This window comes from Acomys russatus, chromosome 3 (genome assembly GCF_903995435.1).
Source record: "Acomys russatus chromosome 3, mAcoRus1.1, whole genome shotgun sequence".
Taxonomy (NCBI): domain Eukaryota; kingdom Metazoa; phylum Chordata; class Mammalia; order Rodentia; family Muridae; genus Acomys; species Acomys russatus.
The window spans coordinates 18,686,203-18,706,841 of NC_067139.1; the positions used below are offsets into that span (position 1 = coordinate 18,686,203).

General features: G+C 43.5%; 1 protein-coding gene across 1 annotated transcript in view; it reads left to right on the forward strand.

Annotated features, from left to right (window-relative positions):
- The window catches only part of LOC127186962 (uncharacterized protein C6orf201 homolog), a 28,780-nt gene extending 19,327 nt beyond the window's left edge, over positions 1 to 9,453 (forward strand). The window contains exons 3-4 of the mRNA XM_051143230.1: positions 1,114 to 1,336; positions 9,415 to 9,453. Of these exons, the coding sequence (XP_050999187.1) occupies positions 1,114 to 1,336; positions 9,415 to 9,453 (262 nt within the window). The remainder of the gene's footprint in view (positions 1 to 1,113; positions 1,337 to 9,414) is intronic.
- The last annotated feature ends 11,186 nt before the right edge of the window (positions 9,454 to 20,639 follow it).

The following is a 20,639-nucleotide window of genomic DNA, read 5'->3' on the forward strand; positions in this document are numbered from 1 at the left end:
TTAGTCCTGCTGCAACTTGAGATGCCAAGATGGATTGGTACCCCTTGGGGGCCTCCTCTTTTCTGAGAGAAAGGAGAGAAGGGAATGGGTGGAGGGAGGGTGGGATGGTGGGACTGGGAGGAGTCGGGGGGTGTGGAGGAGTGTGCTAGGATCAGGTTGTAAAGTGATTGATTAAATAAATGAATAAATGAAAATAAGAGGGGGGTCTGGGGAGGATCTAGTGTGGCCTAGGCCACACAAATAGTTCAAGAGTTACCCGGCATTAAAGTCCCAGGCAGAAAACACATACATGTCTCCCTTTGAAGAGACAATCCTGTTTAACATTCCTAGTTCCCCTCGGGCTTACCTGTGAGCAAAAGGGCTTACATGCCTCCTACAGTGATATTTACCTGTTCCTAAATACCTAAATACAATCTCTGTCCATTCAACATTACCTTCTGCACATGTTTTCAGGGCTGACTATTTGGTATTAGATAAGGAACTGGTGTGCTCTTCCTTGGGGAAGACTCTCTCCCTCTCAGATTTCCTTAGTTGCCTGTAGTTCTCTGTCTAGGATTGAGACCTCCTAGGCTTTCCCCTTCGTGTTAGCATGTTACGTCTGGGTTGTTGTCCCTTCCTTGTTCAGTTGCTTAGGTAGCCATGTTGGTGAGACTTCATGGCTTCTGACATTTCTAGGAGGGACAATCTCACAGCAAATTCCCTGTTCCTTTGGCTTGTACAACCTTCTACCCTCTCTTTCCCAGTGACCCTTGAGTCATAGGTGAATGGCTTGTGCTGTAGATGCGTATCAGCTGGGACTGTGCTCCTCAGCACTGCATTTTTATCAGTTGAAGTTTTCTGTAATGGTCTCCACTAGACACAGTATACCACTTGCCAATTTTGTAGGCTTCAACTTTAAAGGCCTTGTCAAGTTAGCAGTTGGGCAGCGTGGAGGTGCCTCACAAAACAACACTAAAGAACAAGGAACGCAAAGCAGATGAGGAACGTCACTTTTTCAATGAAATGACCTACTGCCTTCTTCTCGCCTCTTGAGTACATTGTGCAGGGGTGTGTTGGGGGAGGGGTGACAATGAATATTCTTATTTGTTTTCCTCCCATTTTCTGCTTTGCCAGGTGGGCAAAAAAGAACATGGGACCCACGGCAGACCTCAAGTCGGTGATCCAAAGACTGTCAGAGTTTGGACCAATTACCTCAGTCACTCCGTGTGGACGACAAAGTGCTATTGTGGTGTTCAAAGATATGACCTCAGCTTGCAAGGCTGTGAATGCTTTTCACCGCATCTCAGTAGGCACAATGTTGCAGTGCTCATGGAAGCAGCGATTCATGTCAAAAACTGTAAGACTTTCTACTGCCAAAATCCTAATGGAGTTTTAAAATAATTTTTAATTTTTTTAAAATTATAATTACATAATTCCCCCTCCCTTTCTCTCTCCAACCCCTGCACTGCTTCCCATCTCTCTCAATTGATGAGCTCATTATTCTCACACACAACACACACACATATGTATATTATATATTATATATGTATATATTATATGTATGTATATGTCATATATTATATATTTATTAAATATAATGTGTGCATACACTATGTTTTATACATTTGTTATATATTATATAATGTTGGTGTATATTATGTAATATGTGTGCTGTATATTATATACTTATAATGTATATATGCATTATAATGTGTGTATATGCTATATATTATATATTTGTTATGTGCATATAATGTATGCATGTTATATATGTGTAAATGTGTATATGTTATATATAATGTATGTGTGTATAAATGCATAAATACAACCTGCTCAGTCTGTATAATGTTATTCAGATGTGTATATGCTATCAGGGCGTGACCACTCAATACTGGATAACCAACTGGGGAGGGAAGACCATTTCTCCCACTGAACATTTTGCAGGTATCTATAGTTCTGTCTAGGGTTGAGGCTCTGTAAGCATTCCCCCTTTCATTGTAGCATGTCTATTGGTGTTCATGGGTGTGGCTTCTGTCACATCTCTAGGAGACATAGTCTCATGGCAGCCTTTCACTGCCTCTGCCTTTTACAATTTTTGCCCATCCCCTCTTCTGTAATTGTCCCTGACCTTTAGATAGAGGAATTGTTTTGTGGATTTGTCATATCAGCAATAGGGGTTTACCTATTTGGTACCACATGACATCTCGTTCTCTGTATTTTGGCCAGCTGTGGTTTTCTGTGATGGTGTCTGTCTGTTGCAAAGAGATGAGGTGTGAGAGCTACACGCAAGGGTGTGTCTGTATAAGGGTGTAAGGGTAAATATTTAGAATGTACCGAGGAGTTACACTGGCTAGTGAGGTGGTTGTAGGTTCACCTCCAAGATCCAAGACTACACTAGCCCTGGGTACATGGCTAAGTTTCCGGTACCAGTCACGCCTTTTTCTCTTGTTGAGTGAGGCCTAAGTCCAATTAGAGAGCTGTTGATTACTGTCAAAGTTTGGGTACAACTATTTCCTAGTATTACAATGCCATGCTAGTCATTGTTATGATTCATAGGCTTCCCTCCCTCCCTCCCTCCCTCCCTCCCCCCTCCCTCCCTCCCTCCCTCCATCCCTCCCTCTAACTTTCAGATCAGGATATAAGCTCTTAGCTACAGCTGCAATGTTATACCTATCTATCTGCTGTCATGCTCACCACTATGATGGTCATGGACTCACCCTCCGAATCTGTAGGCAGACCCCAATTAAATGTTTTCTTTTATAAATTGCCTTGGTTATGGTATCTATCCACAGCAATAGAACAGTAACTAAGACGGGCTGTTTCCATATCCTAGCCATTGTGAATAGAGCAGCAAAGAAAATGGCTGAGTATCTGTGGAATAGGGTATCGAGCCCTGTGGGTAAATGCTGAGTCCTATGGTAGATTTATTTTTAGCCTTCTGAAGGTTCTCCACACTGATTTCCAGACTGTTTGAAATAGTTTTGTGAGGTCCCATTTATCAATTGTTAGCCTCAATTCCTGGGCAAATAGGGTCTTATTCAGAAAGCACTTTCCTGTATCATGTATCTCACTACCTCTGTTTTCTTGCAGAAGTTTCAATGTTTCAGGGTCAACATTTAGGTCTTTGGTCCATTTGAAGTTAGTTAAGGTAATAAGAATAGGTATAATTTTGTTCATATACAACTGGACATCCAGTTTTTTAAAGCTCCATTTGTTGAAGATGCTGTCTCTTCTCCAGTGTATACTTACGGTATCTTTGTCAATTATTAGATGTACTTATGTTTGATTTTGTTCCATTGACTTAGATGGACTTTTTTGGTGCCAGTGCCATATTGATTTTTTTCCTTTGGCTTTGTGGTATATTTTGAGGCTTGAAATGATCATTTCTACAGCAGTCCTCTTTTTGCTCAGGCTCATTTTGGATATACTGGGGTCTTTTGTGGATCCACGTGAGTTTTTTTAATAGTTTTCCTATTTCTATGAAGAATTAAATAGGGATTTTGACCAGACAGCATTGAATCTATAAATTGCTTTTGGTAGAATAGTCATTTTTACAATCTTCCCATTTTCTAGTGTTTTTCTCTATCTTCTCGTTCAGAGATGTAAAGTTTTCATTACATCCTGTGATAGGTTAATCCTAGCTATCCCACATACATTCTTACGGCTTATTTTATGAAAGTTTTTATTTGTCATAACTGAGGCATTCTCATCAGAGCTTCTGTGTTAGTCATGAAAAAGGCACAGAGAACTGTGTATCATTCAAGCATCAAAACCAGAACTTGCAGCGGACCCTTCCTCTGAGAAGTCTAGCTGCCATGGTGGTCTTCACAGTTTTGCCTTTCTGGACATGAAGTTCATGAGTGCATTCGTGCATTCCTCTGACGTCAGCCTTTCCTGGATTATGGTGCACTCCTCAGCATTAACAGCATATAGCTTTTGTTTCTCGTTCTTTCTCATTAACTCTTTGGAAATTCTCATCGCCTGATAAAAGAAAACCAGCAATAATGTTAAAAGTTATTCAAACAGGAGTGATGTTATGCTATTTTTTTTTGAGTCAGGTTATCACAATGTGACCTTGGCTGGTCTGGAACACACTATGTAGACCAGGCTGGCCCCAAACCATAGAAATCCACCTTCTTCTGACTGTTAAGTGTTGGGATTACAGGTGTGCATGGCTATGCCTGGCTAATCCTACTTTTTACATTGTTTATTTGTGTGCATGGGTGTTTTGTCTGCTTATATGGCTATGTCCCATGTGCATGCAGTGGTCAGATGAGAGTACTGGATCCCCTAGGGCTGGAGGTACAGCTGATGCACCACTATGTGGGTGCTGGAAATTGAACCCCGGTTCTCTGGAATAGCAGCCAGTCCTCTTGGCTGCTGAAACATCTCTCCAGCCCTTGAGATCTACTTTACTTATTGACTGCTCTGCTTTAATGGAGTGATCCAATTAAATCTTTCTAAGACATGTGCAATGCGGTAACAGTGCTTCCCAAGCCTGAGTGTGTAGAGATCACTACCATGAGTGTGAGGCAGGCTTGTTACTGTACAGTTCTAAACTGCCCCATATGGATACGAAAGCTTCTAGTTCCAGGACCATACACTCAACAGCAAGAGCATAAGAGCAATTGGCTGCTGGCTGCCACCTTCACTAAGGGAAGTGCTACAGAGAGAGGATCTTCCAAATACAGTCACCCTCCTCACCTCCCACCTGAATTCAAAAGTAAAAGAGCTGGGTGTCTACTGGTGTCCTCCTGGGGTCACATCCATGAGGGACCTTCCCTTTGCCTTTGTAGCATGGAAATGAAATGCCCATCTGGTAAGTTCTTTTAAAAAAAAAATCACAATTCCCAACATTATACTAAGTTTTAATACAAAATCTAGCTGTGGTTAAGGCCAAACTAGAGACAAACATGCCTTGTCGTCTTAGGATGTGTCTTCTAAGGCACATTTTCCCCTCAGGAAATGGTGTTCATGGTCCCCACAAGTAAAATCCAAATACTAACGTTTGGCGGGAGCTTCACATATGCTTTCAGCCTGGTCCAGACTTCTTCCTGAAAAGTGCTTTCAGGGAAAACTTCAGTGACAAGGCCTTGAGCCCAGGCCTCTCTTGCTGTGAGCTTCTTCCCAAAGAGAAGCATCTCAGTTGCCTGCAATGCAAAGCAAGACATGACCCTAGCTTAATAAAGCAAGGCCTCAGTTGACTTCAGAACAGCCTTCTTTCAGGAGACACAGACAGACTCATGGCTCTTGAGGTTGCTTTCTTTCACAGGAACGAGGAAGCTGATGGCCTCACTGGGCAAGAGTCTGCCAACAGCTGAGACCAGAACTGTTTCTGCCTCTTGAGGGGCTGGAAGGACAGCTGCTTCTGTGAGGGTCTGCACTGAAGTGGCAAGAATGGGAACTCTGGGGCAGGAATGACCTGAACCCTAATAAACACTGTAAATAATAAGTGGGGGGGCCAGGGCAGGAAAGTTGTATTCATAGGGTCAGCCTTTTGAGGCATTCGAAATTCCATCCCTTTACTTGTTGTCCTAGTGACTGAGCTCTGAACATCTGCCTCACCTGTGTAGGTACTCAAATTACTTCTGCATGAATGAACAGACATGGGGATGGCTTATATTGCAGTTCTATAAAAACCAAGAACGATGAGCAAATGTTCTTTCTACAGTTGCATTTTGTCTTCCAAAAACATGAACAAATTCTAAGTGCTTTAAGTTTGAAGAGCTGGTTTTGTTCAACTTTTCAAAGCTAAACTGATTAATAACAGTCTCATACACACACACACACACACACACACACACACACACACACACACACACACACACACATACACACACATGGAAGGCATTTAGAACAAAAAATCTAAGTCACCAAGCAGCCTCCCTACCATACTGAGAGATAGTGACCAATGCCTGCTCAGCCCTTCCCTCTATCCCCATCTCCAGTCATGTCTTAGTGTTCTTGGAGTCACTTCATGGAAGACAGACAACTGGATCTGCACAAATACAGAGCTAGATCTGAGCAGCCAGTGGGAGTCTCAAAAACACAACAGAACAGCTTGTCAAAGACAGCTGTGACTGGGAGTCACAGTGACTATGGTCAAGGGGCTGTTAGGAGCTGGTAACTGAGAGCCAGGCATCGTGGCACACACCTGTAATCCCAGCACTCGGGAGGCAGAGGCATGGGGATCACTGTGAGTTCAAGGCCAGCCTGGTGCTGGTACTCACATGGCCCAAAGGGAAGATGTCACCAAGTCATCTCAGTGGATTTTGCTCATCATGCCTGAACTGATCACATCTGTCATCAACCGTGGACTGCTCACTCCTCGAGAGGCTTTCTAGTCCTAGGCCTTCAACTGATGTCACACAGCTGTGGAGGACAAGGTCCTGTGCTGCCACCAGTGTTCCAGCTCTAGCCACTAGCCATCAGATGCTGTCCCTGCATGAGGGACTGCAGAGAGAATGTCCCGACCTTTCCCTTATGTCCTCCCTTTGCCTGGATCCTCCATGTTGCAGAACCCATTCTCATCCTCGCAGCTTTGCCCAAGGGAGAGGAGAGAGTACAGGATTGCCTTGGCAACAGAGACGACACACTACAATTTAGGTTTTTTTCTAACTTACCTTTGCTGGGCCCATCATCTTTGGAAACGTGTAAGAGGAGCAACCTTCTGGGCTCTGGCCGAGGTGGCTGAATGGAGTATGAAATGTTGCCTAGATGGGACAGGGAAGAAATTAATTTCTGAGTTATTATTTTATTTTAACTTTATATTGTGTGTGTGTGTGTGTGTGTGTGTGTGTGTGTGTGTGTGCGTGTGTGTGTAGTCTAGAATCTTACCACCATTCTTACCTTAGCCTCTCAAGGGCTAGAACCATAGATATGTTTTACTACGTCCATCTCACTATAGTGTTTTGTTTTGTTTTCCCTTCATTTTATTTTTATTTTATATGCATGCTGTTTTTGCCTCCATGTACTGCACATATATGCAGTGTGCACCACATATATGCAGTGAGCCCAGAAGAAGGGATCATATACCCTGTGACTGGAATTACATATGGTTGCAAGGCATCATGTGAATGCTCAGAGTCAAACCCAGATCCTCTAGAAGAGCTGCCAATGCTCTTATGTGTGTAGTTCACTGTCATAAATGAATGAAGATATTTAAATTAATATTGTTACTCTTTATATACAAAATTTACGTATAGTGTGTTACAAATGGATTTGTACAAAAACTATCTAGCCATCACCAAGTCCATATGCACTACCGTGAAGATCCCCTCTGTGAACAATCCTTTCTACCATCTATATTATCACTCCCAGCTCTTTATCCCTGCCATTTTGTCCTTTTCTAGAACATTACATTCATGGAATCCTATATACAATAGGCCTTTGTATCTTGCTCCTGTCAGGTTTGGGAGGCACCCATGCACTACTGCTTACTGGTAGCCTCTTGTTGCTGCTGCTTTGTTATTGTGTCACCATTTTCTGATCTACACACAGTTTCCAGTGTTGTGGCTATTATCAGTAGGTTCAGTCAAGAACCATAGACTTGTTTGATATAAAACATACAATTACCACTTGTCAGTAATACATCAATGATGCTGAAAAACAAATCTGTTTCTGATTAAGTCAAAGAAGTAGTTGTGAAGATTTGTGTGCCCATGTCTGGTTGAATGTACACTTTGCATTCTGGTGGGTAGCTAACTACCTCTGAGTGGAATCATGGGTTATGAGCAAAGTGTATGTTTATCTAAAGAAGGTGCTGACCTCCTCCCCAGCACTGTGCCATGGACATCCCACATTGAGGCAGGAGAGCCCTACGAGCTCCATGTCCTTTTTCAGCTTCACGAGAAGTCCTTGTAGCCTAAGCCACATCACTATGTGCATAGTGGTGCCTCATGTTTTCAGTTTATGTGTCCTTTATAACTAATGATGTTAAGAATCTCTCTGTATTCTTAAGAGCCATGGGTAGAGCATCTTTGCTGAAGAAAAGGCTAACATGTTTCCCACTGTTTTTAAAGCTAAATTATTCGCCTTTTTATTTTCAAATTTGTAAGAATTCCTTATAGACACAGGTCACAAATAGGTATCATGAAAAGAATTTTTACGTGTCTGTGCCTTATCTTTCCTTTTAAATTAAAACATTTCTGAGTCGGGCGTGTTGGCAGAACACACTTTTGATCCCAGCACTCGGGAGGAAAAGGCGGTTGGATCTCTGTGAGTTTGAGGCCTGCCTCTTCTACAGAGTGAGTTCCAGGACAGCCAGGGCTACACAGAGAAACCCTGTCTTGAAAAACAACAAGCATAACAAAACAAAACAAAACAAAACAAAAACCACAAACCACCCACCAGCCAACCAACTGAAACAAATAATCACAACAAAAATTTTTGAATAAAGGGGCTTGTTGTGTAGCACAAGCTCGCCTGGAGTTTAGTTCTCTTGCTTCTGCCTCCAGAGGCATGCTGGGATTATACTCAGACCCAGATGGCCTTTTTTTCTGTATGGGGAGAGGCAGAGGTGAAAGAAGACCAACTCATGTCCTTCTGTCCTCTCTACTTCCTTCCTAAGTACTAGGATTGTTCCCACGTATCACTATAGCCAGCATCTACATCCATTTCAAATTTATTATATTTATTTATTTAGTATGTGCATACTCGTGTGTGTGTGTGTGTGTGTGTGTGTGTGTGTGTGTGTGTGTGTGTGTGAAGGTCAGAGGGTAGAGTTGGTTCTCTCCTTCCATCATTTGGGTCCCAGGCTTTGGACTTGGGCTGTCACACTCGGTGATAAATGCCTTTGCTTTACTTGCTCCTTAGAGAGGCAGGTTATTTTCAATGGTTTAAAGAGCCATTATGTTTTGTTTCTTGTGTGCCATTTCTCTTCTCTTCCAATTCTTACACTAGGTTCTTGATGTGTTGCTTTATAGACATATTTTTAAAATATTTTAGAATGACCAGCTTTTGTTGACTTGAGTTAAAAAAAAAATATAAAAAATGTTTTCTTAACCTTCCATTTGTCTTGATTTTGCCCCAGAGGTCTGCTGTCTGGCTTCAGATCCCACAGCCAGGTTCAATAGTAGTGATTTAGATGATAAGCATGTTCACTTTTTTCTATATTTAAGAAAACATTTTTGTGAGTCAAGGTCTTACTCTACAGCCCAGATAGGCTGGCTTCAAACTCATGACAATCTTCCTGCCTCAGGTTTCCAAGTGCTGGGATTACAGGTATAAATCAACACACACATATGTTTTTATGTTTTTGATGAATAAGAAACATCTTTGAATAAGAATCGCTGATATAAATAGCCATACTCTTAGATTTAATTTCTAATAGACAGTACTTATTTTAATGCATATTTGTAAGAATGGATAATATATGCAATGTATAAATAGAAACATAAAATACTCTCATTAATGTTACTTTTCTTTTCACCCCAGAAATCTTGGTCAAGAAAATGTACTTCAAGAACAAAATAAGAAAACTAAGAAAAGCCATAGCTAAGGAGCCATAAACAGGTACACACACCTGACAATGAGCAGCTGTTACAACGCTTATTTCCAGAGACAGAATGGTGGATGCAATTAAGGGCTGAGGCTTAGCAACAAGCTGGTTAAAGGCCTTGGGACAGTTCCTTGTCTCCCTGTGGCAGCTTTCTCTATCTGTAAAACTAGTGTGACGTCATAGACCTGCTGTGTGTACTGTGTAAAATGTGCATGTGTGTAATGTGTATTAACAGAGAATCTAACACAGTGAGCATGCAAACATCCATTTGAACAAATTTAAAACTCATATAGAAAAGGTGCATTTATTTGCTGGCAGAGAAGCTACAAACATTTGTAGGCACAAAACCAAATATAGTATTTGTTTACGAAGTCAATAAAAACTGAGGAAATCTCTTCTGTGGTGAAGTAAGAAATACTAACACCTCCTAAGGAGAAGGCACCAGAAGATCCTGAAGGCTACTGGGCTGTAATCCTGGAGCCAGTGTTCTAGGTTCAAGTGCTAAAACAACTGTCATCACATCTGGGTTTACAATAACAAAACCCAGAAAGAGCCTAGGAGTTGAGCAGTCAGGGACTGGTGAGATTTGCTAAGTATAGAAACCAAATGCTAGCACTTGAGTTTGAGTGATTTTTCCCCCCAAATACTAAATTCCACAATGTGTATTTAAGGTTAAACAGCATGTTATTATGAGATACCTAGTTAACCTGGTTAGTGGAACCAGTTACTCACATTGTCACACCCTAGCCAGAGGCAGCCATGATGTATCTATTCATTTGGCAAACTTCCTGGATATAGTCCATACTGTTGACTAGAACCCTCACACTGTATATTCGACGCTTTGGTCCTAGCTGTCTACTACACCTCCTCAGCCACATCACCCATACAATGAAATGGTTCCTTTCTTGTTTCCTCCCTCCATCTTCCCTCCATTCCTTTCTTTCTCTGATGTGGCTGGGGATCCAAGCAGAGCCTTGCATTAGGTAAATGTTCCACTATTGATCAAAATCCTACTCTCAATTTTTAAAACGTAAGCCATATTTTATTTTGCCTATGTTCAAAATATTTTACTTTGGGCCACCAAAGAGAAACACTGTGGTAAGAGTAAACATTGAAATATTAAACACCATGGTGAACAAGAGTCTGAACTGTGTTGAAGCCTCAGGATAGCTGGGACCTTTAGTTTTCTAATATGCAATGGAGGGAGAGTAGTGAGTGGCCACGGTCCCTTCTCATTCCAGAAGCCTAAATACTAGGCTTTGTGAACTAGGAAAAGAGGATCAAGCAAACCACACAGAGGTTAGTCCCTCTCCCGCAAACTTTCAATCATCTCCTGAGCACCTGTCAGTAATATGGAAACTGAAAATTGAACAACTATGTACTCTGATTAAAACACAGAACCATCAGAATCGGGGCGATGTTCACAATACTGGTGTTTAGAAAAACTAATAACAATGAAGGAAAAACATAAACTGCCAAATTAGACTACATCTTTAAGAACTAACTGAATCACTTCTTCCTACCTCGGTCATGGCTTGCTCTCTGTTGCTGGGATAAGACACCGACCAAAAGCACCTTGGGGAGGAAAGCGTTACTTGGGTTACAGGTCCCAGGCCACCACTGAGGGATTACAGGTCCCAGGCCACCACTGAGGGAAGCCAAGGCAGGAACCATGGAGGAGCAGTGTTCACTGGCTTGCTTCCACAGCTTGCTCAGCCTGCTTGCTGATACAACCCAGGGCCACCTGCCCAGTGGTGGTATGGCCCACAGTGGGCTGCGCCATCTCACACCAACCAGTAATCAAGGCCCACAGAACAATCTGGTGGAAGCAACTGAGTTCCCCTCTTTTCAGGTAACTCTAGTTTGTATCAATTTGACAAAAAGTACCCAGCATATCCATGAACTCCTATGACATGTTTAATCCCAGCCACTGGAAAGGAGACTCACAAGAGCTCACTGATTAGCTGGGAGGAGACTTACCCTGTCCGACGCATAGACAGCATCAAATAGTCCTAGGATGGTGACGGTGATTCCTACCGCGGGGCCATTGACTACTGCAACCAGAGGCTTGGGAAAGTCTATAAAACAGTTTACAAATTCCCTACGGAAATGGAAATAGGAAAGCATGAAATATTTCAAAGTAGCACTACCTAACTATAGAAAGGATTCTACAAATTAAAGCTGACACTACCCTAATGGATCACTTTCCTAGACTAAGCCAAGATTCTTTTATAGGGGCCTAATGATTGCTACAAGCTGAGCCTGATTCACACTGTTTTCTGGGCAGTGAGCCAGCTGTGACCTGGAAGCTCAAATTGGGTGACTGAATGCATGACCCCTTATTACAGCACAGGGGACTGAAAGACTCAGCAGAACTGGGAAGTTGAAGCATCCAACCTCCTTCAACACCTTCCAAGACTACTTCCTGTGTACAGCCGGCATTTGCAGACACTCTGGAGATGGGAACCAAGGCAAGGCGGCTAGCAAGACTAGCCATGTAGGCAAACTCTGTATTTGAGAATGGGTCTCAATAAATAAGTGGCAATCAAAGATGATTTTGATGTCTACCTAGGACTCTACACCCATACACATCATATTTATACCCAAAGACACCTGGGTCTACACACATGCAAGACAGGTATTCGTACAGTTACACCATAAACACATATGGGAACATGGGAAAAGAGAATGAACCCCTTGGTATCAGACAAATGTCCCTCTTACCTCAGTTCCATAGCACACTTTTTAGCTAGGTCCTGTATTTCACCATCGGCATTAATCAAGTTACTTAGGTCATTCCCGCTGCTGTAGTAGTCACCAGATCCTGTCAACAGTACAGTCAACAGAGCCATGAGTCCTTCGTGTACCAACTCATTCTAGAGCTGCTGTGTATCTGCTGTTGTGCAGGGCTCTAGGCCAGGCACTAGGAGAACACTGGTGAGTCTCACGCACACACTAGTGGCCGTTAAAGAACATAAGTAAATAGCAGTGGTGTGACGACAATATGACAGATGGAACAGGGCCGGTCGATCAGGGGTGTCTAAGGAGGATCTCACTCAGGAAAGGGCAGTTGGACTGAGATCTAAAGGACAGGCAAGGCTGTCAGAGGGGGAACAGTGCAAACGGGGTTCTGTGACTGAGGTCTGCACAGTCATGTGACAGACTGAAAGAAGAGGCCCCAGGCCTGAAGCTGAGGAAGAACAGGGTGCAGGGGAGCTGGATGGTGTGGGTGTTTCTAGATCACAACAAGATCCATTGTCTCTATTCTAAGAGCCACTGGAGGTGTGTGTTTATTATAGTTTGCCTACAGTGAAATGGCTACTTTTTAGTGAGTTTTACTTTGAGAGAGGATCTCAGGTAGCCCAGCCTGTCCTCAGACTCCCCATGTAGCTGAGAATGACCCTGAGCCTTCACCAGTATTTAAGTTCTGTGTCACCATTCTCGTGTTGGGGATCCAATCCAGGGCTTCTTGCCTCATAGGCAAGCACTCTATCTCAGCCTACTTCCTAGCACCCTTCCATAGTGTTGATCACTGTAAAACCTGGAGTGATCCCAGGCCCAAACAAGACATAGTGGCTCTCCCGTATCCATAGGGGATGCAGTCCAAGATGGTCCATAAATCTCTGAATCATGGGGTGTACCAGGTTCTACAGTACGTGTTGTGTTTTTTTCCTTTCCAGTTGGTCCTCTGGATTTTCAGGTTTTACATCTATGGATTCCACCAACAGAAAATATTTAAGGACAAATATAAAGTCATCTGTACTGAATATTTGCAGACTTTTTTTCCTAGTGACTGATCATTTCTAAACAATGTAATGAGTACTGACAAGGCTTTGTAAGACACTCAGAGTGAACTTAAGTGTATGGAATATGTGGGTCTTCTATGCAAATACCACATGGTTTACAGTAGGAACACGAATGGGAAAAGTTTTATAATGATGAGACTCATGGAACTAATTCCCAGAGGATCCTGGGGGAGACTGTATGTGACAAAGTTCAGTTTACAGGTTAGGTAAGATATTTACAATAACAAACTTTAAAAATAACAATATACTATATAAGAGTTACTTAAAACATACTTTTTTCTAGAAACTTATTCTACTTATTTCTAGAGCAAGAGTCATGACACATAACTGTAATTTTGGGAGACGAAGCCACAGAAAGGAGCATTCAGTTAAGAAGGGCTACAGGACAGACACGTCAGAATGTTCGAGATGCTGTTTCTAGCCCTGCCATTCCAGCTGCCCCAGTGAAGTCACTTTCAGACTCCATCAACAGAGTAGAATTTCTGATCAATACTGCAGAACTCACATGAGTTGTACCAAATAACATGTACTCTTATTTTATCGGTTTTGCTGAACCATTTTTAAAGACTCTTCTATGTGTTATGTGGATCAAGTTTTGGTTTCACTGTTGAGTGGAATCTATGAATAGACAAAGAATGTCTAGTCATGCATTTTTGGACAGCTGAGTTGTTTTCTTTCCTGACTCTTGTAACAGACACAATTAAGCTTTACTTACTGGGACATACAATTTGTCATAGATAACTATCAAAGAGTAGTTATCCTAGGTCCATGATATTATGGTATGTTAATAAATTAGACCATTACACACTGGGGAAAAAACCTTCCAGAATTATCATTCAGTTCCTTGTATATTAAGAGACTCCCTAAAAAGAGAGAGACTTCCTAAAGTAAAAATTGAATAAGTCTGAGCAAGTGTCTTACCTGTCATAACAGTTATGACTGAATTATCCGTGCTGGCATTTTTAAGTGCAAGAATAATTTCCTGATACATCTATGTGGACAGAAAGATAGGGAAAAGACAATAACAATAAGATCCATTATCTACTGGGCTGAGCCAGCATATGAATCTGAAAGACTTCTCTCATCACAGTGCTAAACAGTCTATAGGAAATTGTATCAATTAAAAAATAAATAAAATAAAATAAAAAAGAAAAAGAGGCTGCCTGAGAGGATTTCTGATCCATTCCTCTGACAACTCCTGGGTAAACATGATGTACAGGTGCTGTGGCAGAAGCACCAAATAACCAATTTGTTCCAAAAGTGATCAAGAGAGACACAGTCCTTAAGCTTTGTGGCTGGACAGTTACTATGCTCCAACAGGGATGGGCTGAGGGAAGGGCAGGAGCAGCACACAGCTTGTTTAGAGCTGCTGAGGAAGGTGGCTGAGAAAATGGTCCCTGGAACAGCATCCCAGCTGTGGCTTCAAGGAAGGGTAAGTATCCTGGGCAGCTGGGAACTGACAACTAATGCCAGAGGCTGGATTCCTGAGACACTGTGCTGGGGAACAAGGGTACTGTCCTCTGGACATTTCTAAAAATCTTGCTGTGCTTTTAGTACATTTTCAAAATCTGTATAGAGTTGCTTTAATAAGATTCAATGTGGGAAAGAGTGATGTGGAGGGCAGGAGTTTATAAAGACGCTGAAAAAGTAAAAGCCCATGAATAATGTTATTTGTTATATGAATAATGATGTCACTGTTTAGGCAGGGAATGGGAAATAACTCCCAGGAATTACAGTAAAGGAGACACGGAAGCCAAGGTGACTGGCTAGAACCAGGGCCTGCTTCCCAGCCATAGGAACTTACCAGGTTATTTCTTTACCCGCAGAACTATTCTGTTAAATAATGGTGAAAAGGCCCTTGCAAAAATACATAAGCCTCTGTGCAACTGCTGCTGGTTCTTGCACGCTGCAGTGTGTAGCTGTAAGCACCCTGCTTGCACACAAATGTCTAGGGCAAACAGACCTGGAGGTCTCAGAACTAAGTGCCTTATCAATGTTGAAGGCACATGAGCAACTTTACAAGCTTCTTTTTTTTTTTTTAAAGATTTATTTATATTACATATACAGTGTTCTGCCTGCATGTACACCTGCACACCAGAAGAAGGAACCAGATCTTATGATAGATGGTTATGAGCCACCATGTGGTTGCTGGGAATTGAACTCGGGACCTCTAGAAGAGCAGACGGTGCTCTTAACCACTGAGCCATCTCTTTACCCGCTTCTTAAGGTTTCACATTAGCACGCTGCTGCACACTGCAGGTGGCAGCCTTTATCCCCAGGTCACCTCCAAGCATCTGAGAAACTCCTTGTAATATCAAGAGGAGGAGCTCAAATGATTAACTTATTACCAGTGTAGTTCAAGGGGAAATTCAAAATCGCCTCATGAAGCAGTTTATTCAAATGGGACTATTACTACTCTTTCTCTCCTCTCCTCTCCTCCCCTCCTCCACTTACCCTCTTCTCTTACAAAATTTTCTCCTCTCCCCCTTTCCCCTTCTTGTACAAAATTAGGGTCCACAAGCATAGAAAAGCTCAGAAGGCAGTGACGTGAAGATACTTTGGGGAGGTTTATGCTCCCCTTAGGGGGGTCTCTGTACATCTCCCATCCACACTCATTCGCCAAGACTGACTTAACTGACTTGTGCTTCCATTCATAGCAAAGCTTCATTGCCTTCTGGATATGTAGACCTACCGGAAACTCACAAGTTCTAAACAATGCCCAAGTCTGAGGAAGGAAGCCAAACGCTCTAACGTTCTTCCACAAAAATAGAAACAATGCTAAAACCCTACAGTTGCATCAGTGAAAGAAACAGAAGAGGAGAGAAATGTGCCCACGCCCTGGGCAGGAGCATCACCTCGAAGGTTATGGCGTTCTTTTTGGTGGGCCGATTGAACATGATCTTCGTGATGCCATCTTCAGAGGTTACCACGATGTTCTTAAACTCCTGGACTTTCTCATCGGCTCCACTCTTTCCCTGGCTAGAGGCTTCAGATGAGGGACTCAAACTGGATACTAGATCCACATAGTTCTGCCTGGCAGTTTCCTGAGGAGTAGATGACAAACACCTTCTGCAATTTGAGAATCAGACTATGCAATGAAGAACAGAGGCTTTGACTCACTAAAGATACATCATGACTTCAGCGGCAGTGGGAGAGGTGACCCGTATGTGCCATTCCAGCTATTGAGAGGCTGAGGCAAGATTGTGAGTTACAAGGCCATTCTTGGCAACAATAATGAGAAAATGAACTTCAAAAACCTCTAAAGGCTCCATTGATTCATTCACTGAGAAACCAAGCCTACTGTCCTCTAGTCAATAACATTAAATAAATTTACCTTCCGTGGATCCCATTTGTCTTTATTGACAAAGTCAAGCATACCCGGCTTAGGCATAGTGCAGGAGCCTTCTGTGGCCTATGAAGAGAACAAGGGGGATTAATATGCACTATGCAAGAAGAGGAAGCCTTTGAGAGAGTGGCTCTGGAAATCTAAGAGTTCAATAATTTTGAATTCGTGGTTACAGCTTTCACAGGAAGTGAAAATGCGGAGTCAGTTTTAAAAAGTCAAGAAACATTTGGAAGTCCACACCATATCCTAAAAACCCATCTATGGGGACAGAACCAGAAATTTAGTGGTAATCTCTGACTAACTGCTCAGCAGGGCTGTAGCTGCTGCAGGCAGGGATGGGGTACAGTTCCTAAACCTTGGGAAGTTCATCTGAGAGCCATGCCCAAAAGAAAAGTAATTTTGTTTGAGGGTGGGTGGAGCGAGTACCCTGAAATGAAGAAAATACCCAACTCAGCTACTTTGCAGAAGTGATTTTTTAAACAATTTGACATTTTTGGCTTGTGTTTATTTGCTTTGTTTTTGTCAAGATAGAGTTTCTCTGTGTAGCCCTGGATGCCCTGGAAGTCCTCATAGACCAGGGTGAACTTAAACTCACATAGATCCACCTGGCTTTGCCTCCTGAGGGCCGAGATTAAAGGCCTTGCTACCACTGTCCTGGCTTACATTTCATGATAGATTTAGTTAACAGAGACCAGAGGAGACCTTGAAAATCACAGGTGGTGGAGGCTCTGACTGCACCCAAATCCCTCCTTCCCCCTCCCTCCTCCACTTCCCCTCCCCCAGAACAGCCGTCCAGTCCCTCGTTCTAACGGCTTTCACTTCTGACATGAACTGCAAGGCTTGAGAGGGCTGGGGGAGCATGTTCTCCATGTCACCTGATTTCAACAGGTTCATGGCAGCCCGGCCAGCAGTGGTATTTATGGGTACAGTTCCTTCCAGGGAAAGGACACAAAGTAAATAAGCCCAGGGCAAAAGCTCATAGCATGGAGTTCAAAGGAGAAGGCAGTGTGCCACTTCTACTGTCCTCTCCCCAAGAGTCAGGAAAGGGAGTGCCCTGGATTGATGGGGACGGGGACGTGATAGCATGCACAGAGTCTTGCCAACAAGACGCTCTTTATGGGTTCAGTGTCCAGTTTTGCCAGTACTCGAACATAAAGGCAAACCTGCCTAGCCGACGGCCACCCCGTACCCGAAATTTACTGTTAGACTCTCCCAGCAAACAAAGCTATGTGCCAAGCACGACAGGTCATGAGGTTAGAGAACACCTCCGAGCAGCTGAGGGCAACGCCTTTTTGAAAGGGTAAAGGTCCTTGACTGTACACACACATGATAAATAGATATTCCTGCCAATCATCTAGTAGAAGATTAAATGATAGCATGGGAGTAAGTGGAGCAGATAAACCATGACTCCTTTACCATTGCAACTTAAAAGCTTTCTCAATATTATTATAGCAGTTTCCAAACATTCACCAAAAAAAAAAAAAAAAAAAAAAAAAAAAAAAAAAAGTGAGGCAGAATAGGCCATTAATGCAATTGAACATCCACTAAAATTTCTAAGAGGTACTTCACTTATTTTCTTTCTTTTGTGCTTATTGCAAGGAATCTAAAACATCTCACACACCCACCACTTTTTTTGAGCCTTGAATACTTACTATGCATTTCTCAAAGGGCCAACATTTTATTATGTAGCCAGTGGCACTGTTAATAATAACCACGACTCCATGGTTAACTCCATGCTAAAGCTCAGCTCATATTCAAATTACCCCAGTTGTCCCAGAATATCTTTTCTGTAAATTTATTAAGCAAGGACCAAACATCTGACTGTGATCTATAGCACCTCTTTATTTAGGAGAGTTACTTGGGGCTACCCTGTGCTTTACAGTATTTTAAGGTCTAACCCTAATATAAAGCCTGCATGCATGCACCCCAAAGTGGGTCAGCCATGTAACTCAAACATTCAAGCTGCATATTAAAAGGACTCAGAATATTTTAAAGATATTTTATCTTTATGTATGTGAGTGTTTTGTCTGTATAGTATGTGTATGTATGTATGCATGCATGCATGCATGTATGTATGTGTGTATACCAGGGGCATGCCTTTTGAACACAAAGGTCTGGAACTGGGGTTAGAGACTGCTATCTGTGGGTATGTGGGTGCTGAGAACTAGAGCTGTACCCTCTTTGAGGAGCAGCAAGTGTTCTTGGCTGTCCGGCCATCTCTCCAGCCCACTCAAAATGTTTTCAGCGATGTCAGACCTCACGCCATTACCTGCTTGGACAGTGCATGGAGTTTCAGCTTCACTTCGTTCCCCGGGTCCTCCCTCAAGAGCTTCACTTGGCTCATGGCATTTTCAAAGTCCTGCTGACTGGCTCTCATGGTTGGTCTGCTCAGGTGCACCTGAGCCACTGGAAACCTAAAGCCCTGCAGGAGACTGCAAACGGTGGTTCTATTTGTTTCTAGCCCTTCCTTTCTGCAGCAGGGTTGCGGATTGGTCTGAAAACCAACAGAGCAAAATGCCATGCTTATTTATATTTTCTCTCTGCTGTGCCAACAAACTAGCCTCAAATGATTCCTGAATAAAATCTGTCTACAGATTTTTTTTCTCCAAGAAAAAGGAAAATCTAAATTTTACTTGAATTAAACAAGGGTCATATTTTAAGGAGAAAAGAAAAAACGTTTAAAAATGTCCTGGAAAGGTTCATGTGAGCAACTTCACACAGGCTATGGTACGAATTTATTCAAATGAAGTGCGGTTTTTGCCTTTGAGGCCACTTCTTTCAACATGGCAAAACACTAGCTGGCGATAACGGATTATGCATCTGTTGCTCTCAGTTAGCTAGGTATGGGTGTTTGGACAAAACGTGACCTAAGAAGTTCCGCCCCGGGGCTGCAGGCCTGGGTGTTGCGGGGACCAGAGCTCGCAGCTGGTCCAGGCTTGCCAGGCTGCCTAAGCAAGTCCATCCTTACCCTTCCGGACTCAGTGGACATTCGAGGTCACTGTTTATCGAGTGCTCTTCCTGCGAAACCGCCAAAGGAATAACTTGCTGTCCTGCTAGCCAGACCAGATGACAAGAGCGAGCGGCTCCGCAGGTGGGAGGAAGACAAACCCCGCTGGCGTCTTTGGGCCCCACAGACGAGCCTGCAAGCTTACCTCGGACACCAGCACCGCGCCACTTCTGGTCAAGGAAGCTAAAAGCAGGGGTGAGGACAGACTGAGCCCCGACGCTTAAGAAGGGGTGGAATCGGTGGGAGGAACTGGGCATGGGCGGATCCAGATCTGAGTCCTGTGTGGGTGGAACCAAGGACTCCAGGATCAGGAGAAACCCCAGCCGGTACGTGAGGCATAGGTGGAACTGGGGGCGTGGTCTAAGTTGGGCACTGGCTCGTTTCCGGGATGGGCACTTGACAGAGTGAAGATGCAGGGCTGAAGGAGCTGGAGGCGAGGCGCTTGGACGAGGCGCTTTGGGCAGGAAAGGAGTGCAGCGACCGGGCTCTGGGAACTCGGTTCAGAGAACAGGGCTGAGGGGGGTGAAGGTGTGTGTGGGAGGATTGGATGCAGAAGGCAGGGACCGGCTTTAGCAGAGGGTGCTGGACTTGCCCACAGGGTGCTGGAGGCAGGGGGCAGTGGATTCATTGAGGGGGCACTGCGTGGAATATGAGGGCTCTAGGGTGGTTCAGTGCTGGAGGAGAGCTGCGGGGTGACACTTGGCTCTGCTGCCAGAAAAGCACTTGCAGTCTGAGGAATGATTCTGACATTGCTCGATCAGAAGTGAAAGCCAGACTCCGAAAGAAGCCGGAATCCCCTCTGTCTCGCCGCTCTGCCCTGCTGGCTCCCCTCCATGAGTGTGCTGTTCTTTCACAACTTCTTGGCTTCATTCCTCCTCTCCCCCGCAGCAACTTCCCATCTGTGTTCAGCCGGTCTTCAGGGCTCACTGTTTCCACACTGCTGTTGCTTGGCCAGCACTGCCTGGGGTTGGTCCAATTCCCACCTCCTCAGTCCATTTTCTC